The sequence below is a fragment of the Gnatocerus cornutus genome, chromosome 2 (genome assembly GCF_029298725.1).
Source record: "Gnatocerus cornutus isolate USDA-ARS CGAHR chromosome 2, icGnaCorn1.1, whole genome shotgun sequence".
In the NCBI taxonomy this organism is placed as follows: domain Eukaryota; kingdom Metazoa; phylum Arthropoda; class Insecta; order Coleoptera; family Tenebrionidae; genus Gnatocerus; species Gnatocerus cornutus.
In genome coordinates, this window is record NC_142234.1 from 8,246,717 (window position 1) to 8,260,572 (window position 13,856).

The 13,856-nt window shown below is 35.9% G+C and overlaps 1 protein-coding gene across 2 annotated transcripts in view; it reads left to right on the plus strand.

Annotated features, from left to right (window-relative positions):
* Nucleotides 1-13,856, plus strand: part of Eip63E (cyclin dependent kinase Eip63E) — a 53,231-nt gene that overhangs the window by 15,764 nt on the left and 23,611 nt on the right. For both annotated transcript variants that reach the window (XM_088050766.1, XM_088050767.1), the window contains exon 2: nt 3,994-4,098. In XM_088050766.1, the coding sequence (XP_087906892.1) occupies nt 3,994-4,098 (105 nt within the window). The remainder of the gene's footprint in view (nt 1-3,993; nt 4,099-13,856) is intronic.

A 13,856-nucleotide genomic window follows, 5' to 3' on the forward strand; every position in this document is an offset into this window, starting at 1 on the left:
TTCAACCCCCAGCACGTGTCTGCATTGACAAGGACTCGTATACAACTGATGGCACATTACCGGTTATCCATCCTCGCTAATGCAACGCTAATTCAATTAATATACACCAAGGCCTTGTAACGGCCATTAATTTTTAACCCGATTATATATTATTATTCCTAGATCCACCACAATCATGCTTCCCCATTCCCGGATTACCATAAAATTAGATTTGATTGAAAAATTGAAATCGCGCCCTTTGACTTCATCCAGACCTCTCGAATTGAAATGAGTAGACGTCTGTAGCGCGCCCGATTTTCCACTTTACTTGATTAATCGATGAGGAATGGTGAATAAAGCTTCTGCATGCACATCAATTACGAGCGCTGATTAAAAAACCCATGAATTTCTTTCGGTTAAAGGAAGTGGCGTGATCCATCAATTTCCTTTCGTGTTTTTTCGCGGAATATTTGGAATGTTTGCATTTTCCATTTCCTGAAACTGGGGGGAGAAGATCTTTCCGTGTCGACACGTCCGAAAGCCGACACTTCGTCGTCTATCAATCATATTATCAAAGTGGGATTGATAATGCACAGCGGGGACTGTCGCTCAGATCCTGAAAAGTTTGTTTTTATAGATACAGATTCGAGCGGCAAAGGAGGAAACCTCCAGGATCAGGAAGATATGACAACCGAATTGAATTATTCTGTGACGTCGGCTGTATCGACCAATTTTTGATTCTTCCGAAATGGAAATGTGATTATTTTAAAATGATAAAATTGTTAGGAATATAGTGCACAAATTACAATCGATTTTCATAAAGATAAGTGCACATTTTTTTGTTTACTGTATTTGTTTATTTGTTTGTTATTAATTTCTATCGTTTTTTTAAGAGTGCGGGTACTCCATCATGTTTATTTAACTCTCGTAAATAACTAAAATAAGTTTTATATTTGAACTTGGAGAGGTATATCGTTATGTAGCCCGAAAGTCCAATTGCTATCCTCCCACTTCATTTCGTCATTTTCGGTGTCCCTTTCTTCCTCAACACCTAACTCCCGCCCACCAATCACTTCCAACTTCCTGTCCCATTTTGGGGCCCGTTATTTCTGTAACATTTTTGCGCTCGACCGTCCAACAAAAGCCGTGTTAATACCGGTTCGCTAACAACATTTGAGTTGTGTCGGTCTTGTTACAGATGAACTAGCAATTAATCGACGCTCATGTCGCACAATGTATTTCAAATACCCTATTTTTTCCTCTATAGAAACAAATCGACGTGCTATCACGTTCTAACCCAATTAGATGGAATCAATGTTCGAAGTAAAGGATTTACAAGACCACGAGTGGACATACAGTCATTGTTTTTAACGAAAAGGTCATTTTGGCCTTTACACCATAAAAGTCAAGGCTGCAGCAATGTTCAAGACAAAAATGAATGAACCCCGCGATGTGGCAATCGGTGAATGGTAAACAAAAAGCGAGAATATTACCTTGGGTTTCGAAATTGCAATGTGGTAGCCGAGTTCCTGTGTTGAATAAACATTGTCATAATTTATAGTTTCATTTATTGGGATGCTTGGTATAAACATTATTGTTATTTGTTTTACTAGAGTGGGTTGTATTGAGTGTGGCTGTGAGCCTTTATGTTTTTTTTACGAGGCGGTTTTATCGTGGCAAATTCGTGGGGGCGAAGAATTTGGACAAAAAACATGTGTTACATAATGTAGAGGAAAGTTACTTAAATCGGGTTAAATTGTTCGGTGCTGGTTCTACTAGGAACCATTATCCTCTGCATACATTTTTTTTGTTAAATTATATTCGCTTTTTTTTGCTATGAGATTCTGTCTTTCTAGATCTTCCGGTAAGTGAACAAACCCACTGAAGGTGAGCGTGATTTTGCTACAAAATTTCCATTTTTGTTTCTTTTGGATGGTTATCTTAATTACATCATTTATACACTTAATACCTTAGTCATGTTTCTTCCTTTTTGTTTCCTAAGCGCTTGGTTAAATACTCTCATTTATATCTTTAGATGACTTGTATCTTATTAAAAGCAATAATGGATTAATATTTTTTCGTTTTATTCCATGATTTGTGGTCTTTCTTCATTTCGACCAGTTAACCTTGCTCTCTTCGATCATTAAACCTTCAATTGAAAATTCACCTTAATACCACACCATTAAAATTATCGTCCGTCGATTTACCGAGCTTATACTTTGGCTTTACCATTTTAATTATAATTTATTTATAGGGTATATTGCGTGACAATTTCCATGCTAATTAATTTACATGAAAATTAAATGTTGATTAAAAACGAACGACCGATGAATTACACAAAAGTGCACAGTTTGTTAATTAAAAACGGTGTTGAATTTTCATTTCGTGAACAATTTTTCATTGCGTGGATGTCTATCTAAAATACCTTAAGCAGATTCATAATATACAATTTAACAGACACAAGGATGGAACCCTTCCAAAACGGACATTTTGTAATTTCCACGACGACGGGTTTTCATTTGGCTTCATCTCAGATAACCAATCCGTCGCTTTCATTGTTGGCACGCTTGTTGTAATATAAAAGAAGTTAATTAAATCTGAAAAACAGACGGTTGAACTCGAAACGTGTGCGTCCACCTGTTATTAACTCGATGAAAATACGAAGTGTGACTGATGTAACGCCTCCGAGCTATTTGATAATGTTTGGTGAATTCCGAAGACGTCTTCAATATGGTTAAGTCTGCGGCGACCGACTGTGTAATGGTGTTACTGGAGATTTGGGTTAAGACTCCGTTTTCTCTCTTCATGTTGATCGGAATTGCATTATTGTTCATTTCTAAAAAAGCGGACGGGAAGTTATTGTTTGCGTTTTAATTGATTGGCTATCAAGGTGATTGGAACGAGCGTAAAAAATGACACAGAATTGGATAATACAGTGACTGAGTTATTTGATGTATTATTTTACGAATGTTCTGATTTGGAATTACATAGGTTTTAAGAAAAATATAAGGACCAGAACCTCGAACTAAAAACTTTGAATAGAAAATTTTGAATTGCGAAATTTTTGAGATTTATATTACCACTAATAAACAGCGTAAAAATAAGTTTTAGAAATTAAAAAGCTTATAACAATGAAAACTTTTAAGTACGTACTAATCTGATCTAGAATGTTTTTATTTTAGACGATTTTAACAATAACTTCGCGAATATCTTAATATTGTATATTTTGTAATTATCATTGTTGAAATTTGTTCAGATCATAATATTTTCGCTAAAAGTTTCCTCGAATTAATAAAATCTAGGTTCATTAATCATTATTTATAAAAAAACAATAATTCTACATACATAGATGTTTCATTAAAACACCGAATCAATTAAACAATTCATTATAACTTCATTTTACACTTTCACTAGTGGAGAACCTGCTTTCGATGCGTTTTCCATATCGGACTGAAATTATCAACAAAGCGCTAAAAATATCAACTACTATCTTTTGTCAATATTGTTTATTTGATTTATTTTTTGTAGCTTATTCTTATTAGCTTAAACAATAATAATACCGTCGCTTTCATGAAAGCTAACTCCTGGATTTTGTTTGGTCGGAACGATGAAAGCGAAAGTCCATACATGCAGAATATTTAACCATCACGCAACTTTTTACGCAAATAAATTAATGAAAAACAAAAACACATTACGCAAATAGCGCTCTGTTTGTATACAACATTCAAGCTTTTATTCACATCACCGCGTCATCAAGACCGGCCACGTGAAAGGAGAGTCATCGAATTTCAAAAGATCCGAATGTTTCTAAAAGAAAAACATTCAAAATTTTACATTTCTTCCACCACTCCCAGCGTTGCCGCCTTCGATTTTAATGACCCTTCCGGAAGAAACGACCATAAAGTTCATACTCGAAATTATATTCGACATGATTTTTGTCGGTCTCGTTTAGTGCTTTGATATTTTTCCTTTTGTATTTTGCACGTGTTTTTCTATTTCTGTCTTTCTTTGCAGGAATCGGACTACCCACTGGAGTAACAATGCGGGAGAAAAAGAGTGGGGCCTTGTCAAGGATGCAAAAGCTCAGGAAAAGACTATCACATTCTTTCGGCAGATTATGTAAGTACTCCCTCATCGATTCAATTATAACGAGATTGTATCCTAACGCCCGTTTTGTTTTGATGGAAAAATAACGGGAATCAATAGTCGATTACTTAAAAAGAGACGAACCGGGAATAAGCTTATGAAATTGAATGCTAGATGCGAAATTAATTGAGGTTGGTCTCAAAGATGTTTTGTTTTGCGCATCAGTTATTTGAATTTATCATTTGTAAAACGAGACAGCTGAGTGAAAAGCTTTATCGCTCTGGAACGAAACCAATTTTCTTGGTTTAAAGCTTTGAAGATTTGAAAACCATTTTTCACGTCGCGTTGCAATGAAAACATTATCGGTTTATTATCCGATTGCTTTCTACGTTTCGATGAAAACACCACTCAAACATCTGCTCGAAGAACATAATCACATGTAATGTAAAGATGTAATGCAAAGATGTTAATCGACAAGGAAACGAAATGAAAATACGAGACGACAGGGATCTTGTACCAGTAAGTGAGATTCAGACGCCGTTGACACGATAATGGCAGGAAATACGATGTTATTTCCTGTGGTATCAATTACTTGCATAGATTATTTCGCGAAACGTTAGGAATAGTTATGACATTTTTGTCGATTAGAATGCCTTTGTAGTAACGGATTAATAAATCACAATGCGATCATTAAACTGTTGACGCATAGAATGGGAGCGTCAAAAGGTCAATGGGTTGAGATTTGCTAAATAGACACCTTAAAACTGCCAATCCAAAGTTTGTTGAGAAATAATTTATTTTTTATTGGCGGTTAAACTTTATTAAGACGAGACACCTAAAGTTAAACATTCCATTAAAATGTAGGGAATATAAATGCAGCTTTCAGTATGGGAAATATTCTACCTTTGTATTGGTACTTTCTAGGAACGAATTAAATTAAAATTTGTAATAGACTGCGGGAACCTTAACGTTATTGTGTGGGTTAGATATGTTTTCCTATTCAAACTGCAGTTGAATATGTATCAAAGTTTATTTGCAAATAACATTGTAAAAGCTGAACAATGAAATACCTCACCGCTTTTTATTTACAGTATTATCTTTAACTTTTCATATTGAATTCCGTAGTCTCGACTTCTGCAATGCTCCTATATTAGACAGCATCTATTAGAAAATTTAGGACACTAATTACGGATTTACATGTCGACAATTTTATGGAAAGACTTTATTTAATGCACTGAATAGCAAATCAATTTAACGCTATAACAACACGTATTATTGCAGAAGAAACATCAAAGGTTAATTATTATTTCTATGAAACGGGTTAGTCGATCAATTTGAAAATTTTCTGTGAATATTTATACTGCTTCACAAGCAATTAATTTATAGACATGGCGTGTAAATATCTTCAATACATTCTTACAACCAGTTGTTTGCTTGAATGACAAAAGTAGAAAACGCAGCTAATTGCAATTACAGTTACGTCCACGAGCATTAGGTTTTTCTGGTCACATTCAAGGTTTTTCATTAATCAACACCGTAGACATTCCTCATAGCATTTTTACACATCTTCTGCAAACACAAATCACGAAGCAGATTCCACTTTTGAACTTGATTACCTGACACTTACTTTCAATATCCCATTAACTTGTCAATTGGCGGTTTTATTGAACCTTACGTCTATCATTGGAGTATTTTGAAAAGGCGATAAATTCCATTCTAATACTGATATGGTTATATGATAAATCGTCCTGACGTAATCATTTCCGGAAATATGACGTCAGTAATTATCTAATTAAGTCAGTCATAAAAACATAAACTTGCACTTTCGACAATATACTAAAATTGTGGTTGGTGTCCTCTAGGCCAAGGTTGTGAATTTTTTCTCAGTTTTGTTGCTGATTAACCTCGATAAAAGCTATTAAAATTTTGAACAGGTTCGTTAAGTGATTCAATGCTGAGAATTCGGTGTTTTTAGCCGATTTGTTGAATGACTTTGACGATCACGGTGTTAACATCGCCGCTTTAATTGCCCTACATAAAAACCATGAAGGAATTTGAAAAGGTTTCGTTGAAAGAAAATTCCGTTTTTAGGTTTATCGTGTCGTTCAATCATGAACTTTTGGATATTTAGAAAACTACCACTGTCCTTATTTTTTTTTGTTTTTAGTGTATTTTGTATTAATTTTCATACTTTTTTCGTTCGGAAATGTAAAAGAGAATTATAATTTTGAGTAATTTTTGCTACAAAAAACCGAAATTTATAATGAAAAGAAAACCGTGTATTTGTGAACAATTAGCAGATTGATAAACGAACAGGTCTTGTGTAATTTTACCGTCATGAATATTATCCCCTCATTAAAAACGTATTTTCCTGGTTGTTTATTTTTTCTTATAACGAACACGCAATTTAAGCTTCGACTGAATTTTGTTTGGTTCACCAAAAGATAATATGTGTAGAATATATTTATCATTCTGTTCTGTTTTAATAGTTTTCGTGAACTACAGTTTTATAAAACGTTTTCGCAGTATACTTTTCCAATTTGAGACTCGTTTTTATGAGGGTGCTTCTTTGTGTAAAAGTTAAATTTCTTCACAATGCAGACCATAAATCGCGGTTGCAGCTCATCACTAGGGTTCGACCAGAACCGCACCTGGCATTTGGTGCCAAAGCTATCCGTGACACTAAACCCTGAATATTTTCTTTTATTTTTTTTATATAAGTACCAATCTTACTAAGTAGTGTTAGGATTAATTTTATTAGCTAAATTTTAAAAAGAAATCAGAAAAAAAAATTAATAATTGTCAGCCGTTCCTGGTTTGAGATCTCTTGGTCTACCTAGGAAATAATTTATGGCAGGGTTCTTTACAACCTTGAAACCACTGATAATGTTTGCGGTAATCGTTATTGCAGGGCCATAATAACGAGTCTCAACTTGGAAAAGTATACAAAGTCGCTTTTCACTTTATTGGAAGCTGTGTTTCTTTGATGTTGAGAAAATTGCAAGTTCAGAAAAGAGCCAACATTTTAATAGACAAAAGGAACTTTGAGAATTGCCACCAAATGGAATGGAAACAACCCAATATACCCATAAATTGTTTTCAAATTGAGCACTCAAAACTTTAATTGTGTAATTAATTAAGTTCATTGAACAACGCGAAAGGAACGTTTCATGTTTCTCGTTTTTATCACAGCTTATAGCTTCTTGCAACTTTTCCGAGTGAGTCACGAAATGTACAATTTATAATGAACAATTGACTGCAGCGTTCATAGAAATGAACATTCATTCACAAGGGAATGACGTTATACCAATGGTTCGGCCAGAAGTGGGTGGAAATGTATGCATTATGCCATTACTGACACAAGCAACCATTTGTGGATGACTTAATTCCTTTGCATTTTATGCATACGTTGCTTAATGATGAAATATTTTCTAGACGCCAACGACGTCTTCTTCGCTTAGGAATCCACAAACTGTGACAGAAATAATTGTACCGGAAAGTTCCGCAAGCGAACTCCGGAACTTGAATGAATTTACGTCACTAATAGCCTTGTCTTACGTCTAATTACTCATTGCCTGGATTTTGAAGCTCGTAATATGGGGAGTTCAGTAACCGCGACTTATTTATAAACAAAACACTTGAGCGTCTACTTCATCGGGAGTAGTGACCAGTAGAATTTAATTACTTATTATATAAATTATCTTGCGTGGATGATAGTTGTTGGGCCGTAACATCTTGGCTGTATGCCAGAAGATAATGTGGCAAACGATTTTTAGAGGCACTTTAGGCATCACCGAATTTTCATAGTTAAAAGTGTCCTTTTTTTCTCCTCTACCTCTTGCCTCGATGAAATGTTAATCCATCCAGACCTGTTTGCTCCGAGATAACGAAGGCTAATGAAGAATCGTTCCGGGGACGCCTCTTATCCTCGTCTCTCGACGTCCATTGTTGAATCAAGTCCAGACAAAAGCACCCCGCCGCCACCGGATTAATTTCGACGACCCTAAACGCACCGTTTTACGGCGGTCAGCAGAAGGTGGACGTGCGAAGAATCGAGAAAGAAGGAATAGAAGAAGAAGAAAAAAATCCGCACCATGAATCTTTTAATTCGTCGTCCGGATTTATCGGATAATTGCCCCCGGAAAACGGCTCTGCGATTAAAGTGCCGACTACATTACTTGGCATGAAAGTGGTTTAAATACGGCAGCAACTGTGGACGATAATTAACGCGACTTGTTATATTATCTCTTCTTTGTTCGGTGATCTGTTCCAGGAACATCTGGTTGGTGTATTAAGTGAAGAGTGGGATCTTAAATTGAGTCATGACGTGACGGGATGGCACACGTTTGGTGTGGAATTGGTTAATTTGGGTTTTTTCTTGTTGAAAGAAATTTTTAAAAAGATAAACCTATCTAAAGGGATCTCAAGCGATTATTTTTTTCCCATTTGGTACTAGATTAATTTAACTTCTTTTCTAATAAAAAGTTTCCGGAAGTTTTTAAATTTCTCCATTCAATGTTTCAAGACGTTGCCAAGAAAATTGTTCAATATTAGCAAAATTTCTCTCGTTGAAAACCACTTCTTCTATTTTGTTATACTGTTTCGCCAAGGACTTTCAAGTTCACCAGTTTGAAGAGGCTGATTTAATACTTTATTGTTTCCGACTCCCCTTCTTCAAGTTTCAAAATCCATTTGAATTATAAATATTTAGGGGAGTCTATTCTTGCAGAAATTAAACAGGGTGAAACTCCATCCCGGAAGCTCTCTATAGTGAGTGCAAGGCCCCAAATAAGTCAATATTTCGCTTTCTCCGACATTTGATATTTCTTTTTTTCAACGGCATTGACAAGTTTATTGAATTTCGTGTTTGCACAATTGCCCGCTTGCTTTCTCACGTTTTTCACCTTCCACAACGTTTCGTTTTTCATTGTTTTACTATTTATCGTCACGATATTTTTGTGATAATGTGAGCCCATAAAAACGGTGTATTTTTATATACGAATGTTATTCCATTAAATAGAGATAAAAATACCGAAATTCTAGAGAATGTCGGATGTTCCGAAACTGTGCGGAAAGTAGATGAAATATTCATGAAGACGGTCCAAAGCAAGAATAAAAAGTGTCATAACGCCGATGTAAAATATTAGAGTGTACCGAATTCAGGGTATGAAGTACATGTGGAATTTATAACTCGACGTGAAAGATTTATTTCAATAAACGAAGGAGGGGAGGAAATGTCGCCGCAGGCGAGGAGAATTTTAGAATCTAATTTTCCCATTAGGGAAAAAGTTTGCAAGTTAGAACGGCTACGAGGTCCATGTTTTTTATTCTGACAGTTCGTCAGAGTAATTTCGTCTCTGCGGAGGGTAATAAAACGATAACATTCCGTTTCGGATAAAAAAGCAATCAGTCAGATTAGCGCATAAATCTATCCCAAGAACATCCGTCAAGACTGAGCAATAAAGTATTTTTTGTTCGTGTCGGAGAGATATCGGTCCAATTTTAACCACCTCGAGAAAACTGCTTACGAAGAACTGCCATGAATGATGAGAAAATCGGGAAAAATGAAAGCATACATGGAAAACGATTGATTTTGATAGATTTCGTCTCTTTTGTCCTCGGAATTTGCTTTACAAAAATGTTTTATTGCTTCTGGAGATTTATTCCATTGAAGGCACATCCCCAGATGCTCGTCTCGGGTCAGCAAATTCAAACATGCAACGCTTTCATTCAGATGCATATTACGCTGCTCCATGGAAAATTACCTATGAAAACATCCGTTCAACACTTAAAAAAGGTGTGTTTAGTATCAATCGAGCATAAAAGTGACAGTTTAGAAATAATTAATCCCCCCATGGTACACCCCGTCGCCGCCATCTTGCATTAAATCGATCTACATAAAAATGCCATATTATCGAAAACGACCCTTCGTCGAGGGCTTAATGACCCAATCCGTCTCCTTCCTCCCAATTACCCTTCCTAGATTAATAATTAACAATTAATCCATCGTCCGCGCTAAAAACGACAGCTGAGTAAACGAGCCTCTAATTGCATTTCGTCGGTGGGGCGGTTTTGGAAAATCAATGCTTGCAATAATAGAAGAGAAGGGTGCGAAGGAGCTCAGATTATCGAATGCTTATTCTGGGAGTAGTGAAACTATGCTTCTGACAGGTCCTTAATTGATGTTGTCGTCTGATAAGCGAAGGGTTACGCGGATCTTGGCCACTTTGTAAACTTTGTTCCACAAGTTTAATAAGAACTTTCAAATGCTGTAGGCTATATTAATTGCGAGCGCGGAAAACGATACACTTGAGATAGAGTTCCAAGCCGAAAATGTCATTGTTGTCAGAAATTATTTCTAAAACCACGCCATGACAGAGGATTATGAGGTGGTGGAACGAGGATCTCGAAGAATGGAGCTCGTTTTCGTCGATGAGGCTCGTTTAATTAAAGCTATTAAAATTTAAAATACTTGTGGGGTTTCAATATTATCTAACCATTTCATAATTATTTCATTGTCTAATTGCGACGGTATTGATTTTAGATATGTTGGGACAGTAAATTGAGTGGGTGTCTAAATTTGAGATATTGACAGCATGACATATTTACTCCGATTTCGTAATTGTTTATCTACTTGATATGCCAATTGAATGATTAATGTGAATACAATGGTTAGTTTAGAAGTTTGTGGCGAAGCTGTAAAAGTCTAAACTAACTCAAAAACTACTGCTGCTTTCTATTTAAAGTAGGTCTTATATTTTGCAGCAGTTTCAAATAAATTTTTATTTCCTGAAAACCACTGTAAAATTCCCTTACAATTAGTGTGGCTGTCTATTTTTCATTTATATCACATTTTAACCAAACCAATATTTTCCTCGATTCAAATGCTGATAATTAAATTTCCTTTGAACCCAAAACCAGGGAGTGATTAAATTTTACAACAGCAGACATACATCAAGCACTATCTGTTTTAATTACCGATTTTCCATGGAGATATGACAAACCTGTCCTATTCAAATATGCAATTATCGGATTGATGTATATTCTCTGTCATCCATTATCCTGTGCGTTATCACAATCTTTTCTTTCTGCGTGTAATCGATGTCTTTTTTTGTAATTTTAATAAAAGCATTGAGTGACGTAACTGAAATCTAAAATAAATTTTCTTCCGAACCCATAAATACCAATTGAAAATATTTATTTCGGACATCAAAGTAAACTCGGACAAATAAGTATATTTGCTAACCTTGGAGTCCTTTCAATGCTTGAAAACTCGTATATTGTCATTTTATCGAGCCATGGTTAGCGTACCCTTTCATGATTTATTTGTGTCAACAGGATCATAGGAAATCGATAATAACACAACAGCATTTCAATCCTCAATGAATTTAGAGGTAGAAAGATATTTAGAGTTGTAATTTTTTACAACTTCGTCGTTTCACTTGTATTTTGTTGGAATTTATAAAATGTTGAGGCCAAGGAAGCAAACAAAAAACTAAAAATGTGGAGAAATCTAAAATTCTTCTCGTGCGACACCTGCTTACTCCATTACGTCAAACAGGAGTGTGAACATAAACAAATGTAATACATTTCGTAGGAAATGCTTAATTTTTTCTCCCACAGAATAGATGTAGATAAAACTATTTCACTGAACTTTTCGTCGAGTTTCCTTTGCAGTTCTCTCGATAAACGGCAGAAGATAAGAACTCATCAAAAATCATCTTTCTACCCCCACATATCACAATTCTCCCCAAACTCGAATTTTTACGATGGTTTACAACAACATCTGTCGCATTTCTAGAATCCGGTCACGTTTATCGCATCCCTGATTTCCATATCTGTCGTTCCGGACATAATCGCATTAACAAACGCAAAAATAAATCAAAACGAAAATTTCCCTAACGATAAAACTTTCATCCGGTCAAAAATCGAAAAGTTGAGGATTAATTACAGCGTCAGCGATTATACATATTTTCAGCAAAAAAAAAACTTATTTTAGCTCTTGATATTTCATTATGAAGGGGAGAGTTCCGGCGAGTGCAACATATGTCAACACTTAATATTGGTCAAATTACGTGCCATGTGCTAACGGCATACAGTTGAGTGATGGATAACAACATGGAACAACACTCGACCCAACTTTCCTTGTTAAATGGAAAATAATACCACAATAAAAGACTTTCGGGTTTCCGTTTTTTGTATTTATAGATCGCCGTCGGGGGGTTCTGTTATCTGATTTAAAGTTGTGGATGTAGTTCTTACATCACTTTCAATAAACCGTCAGAACCGCGGTAATTTCATTACGAGGATGAAAAAGCCACAAGACACCACCATAACAAATCTTTTCCCTTCAAGCAAAAGAGAATAAACGGTCGGTGACGTCTTATCCGTTTCCGCTCTCATCGGCCATCAATCTTCATAGTCGAAACATTAACAACAACAAAAAGAAGAAACACGACGTAAAAGGCTTTCGTTATCCAATTTGGCGATGATAGATATGACCCTCGACAAAATATTTTCTCTTGAGACCACAATTGTTCGATTTCCCAAAAAAATCCTAGCAAGTGCATGAACGAAAAACATCTGCAATTCCTTATTCAATTTACTGGTACAATCTTCATCCAATTTACGGCAGCGTTAACCTGCCTCCGGCTCGTTCACAACACACCCCATGAATATTTGAACGCTGGAATGCTTCCTATGCAGCTCGTTAAGGACACGGCTTGAGGCGAAAGTCGCGAAGAAGTGAAAAATCAGCAGGTGATGATGAAGGAGGAAACGAACCAACAGAGAGGCGAAAATAACGATTTATAACGTATTCAATTGGGTTAACGCGAAGAGTGAAAGGGTTGAGTTAGAGAGTGTGAATGAAAAGTCTCGAGAGAAATGGGTGGAAAATTTTCCCGGTTTGTGTGAATAAATGTGATTTTTGTTCTAATAAAATGTTTGAAGTTTGACTAGCTTTATTTAGTTTTACATGCCTATTCAATGTACGACAAATTGTGAGCCTTTTCATTTCACCCGTATTGTAAGCTTTTATTTGCTTCTGATTGTTTATGTGTTTCTGCAATTAAATGTTTCCTTTTGCTTCATTATTCTCGCTTTTCTTTGTCAAGCCTTCAGTGTCAGCCACACTTTATCCTCTTCGCTCATCGACTATTCTCTTCACTTTTTCGACACCGAACTGAATATTTGATGATTATATTATTGATTACATCGCATCAATAGAAGTCTTTATGTCGCCCGAACGTAATATGACTATCCGCCATGTTAAAGCATCCAGCGGCTTCATTTAAAAAAAAAAAATTCACGGAAATTTTCCTCCAAATTGATATTTTCCTCGGTGACGGTCAGCACAATGGGGTGTAACACTTAAAAGCCAATTAGGCAAGTTTCCACTGCGGTCCATGATGCTAAAATTACCAATTATGAACAGCCGTTGTATTCTGCATGTGATCAGTCCTGTGGTTCTCTTGACCATTTCCCGAACGGACGCTCCAATGGTCTTGGCCATTTAATCGTGTCTATTCTTACTCCAACCCATGGAACGATTGTAATTTGATTAGCAGCGGGATTTGCGGTTTGTAGCGGATCAAACGGTAACTTTCGCTGCCATTCGAGTCTGTTTTCATTAGAAGGTTGAAGCGTGGAAAATCGTTCAATTTGATTTTGTTCAGCCGCTGGGATTGCGGTTTTTATAAGAGGTGGAGAACTGGCGCATCCACCAAATTTGAAAATGAACCTTCAGAATTTGCTGTCTCCAGTCGTTTGAGGTTTTGGAAAGCTCTTTC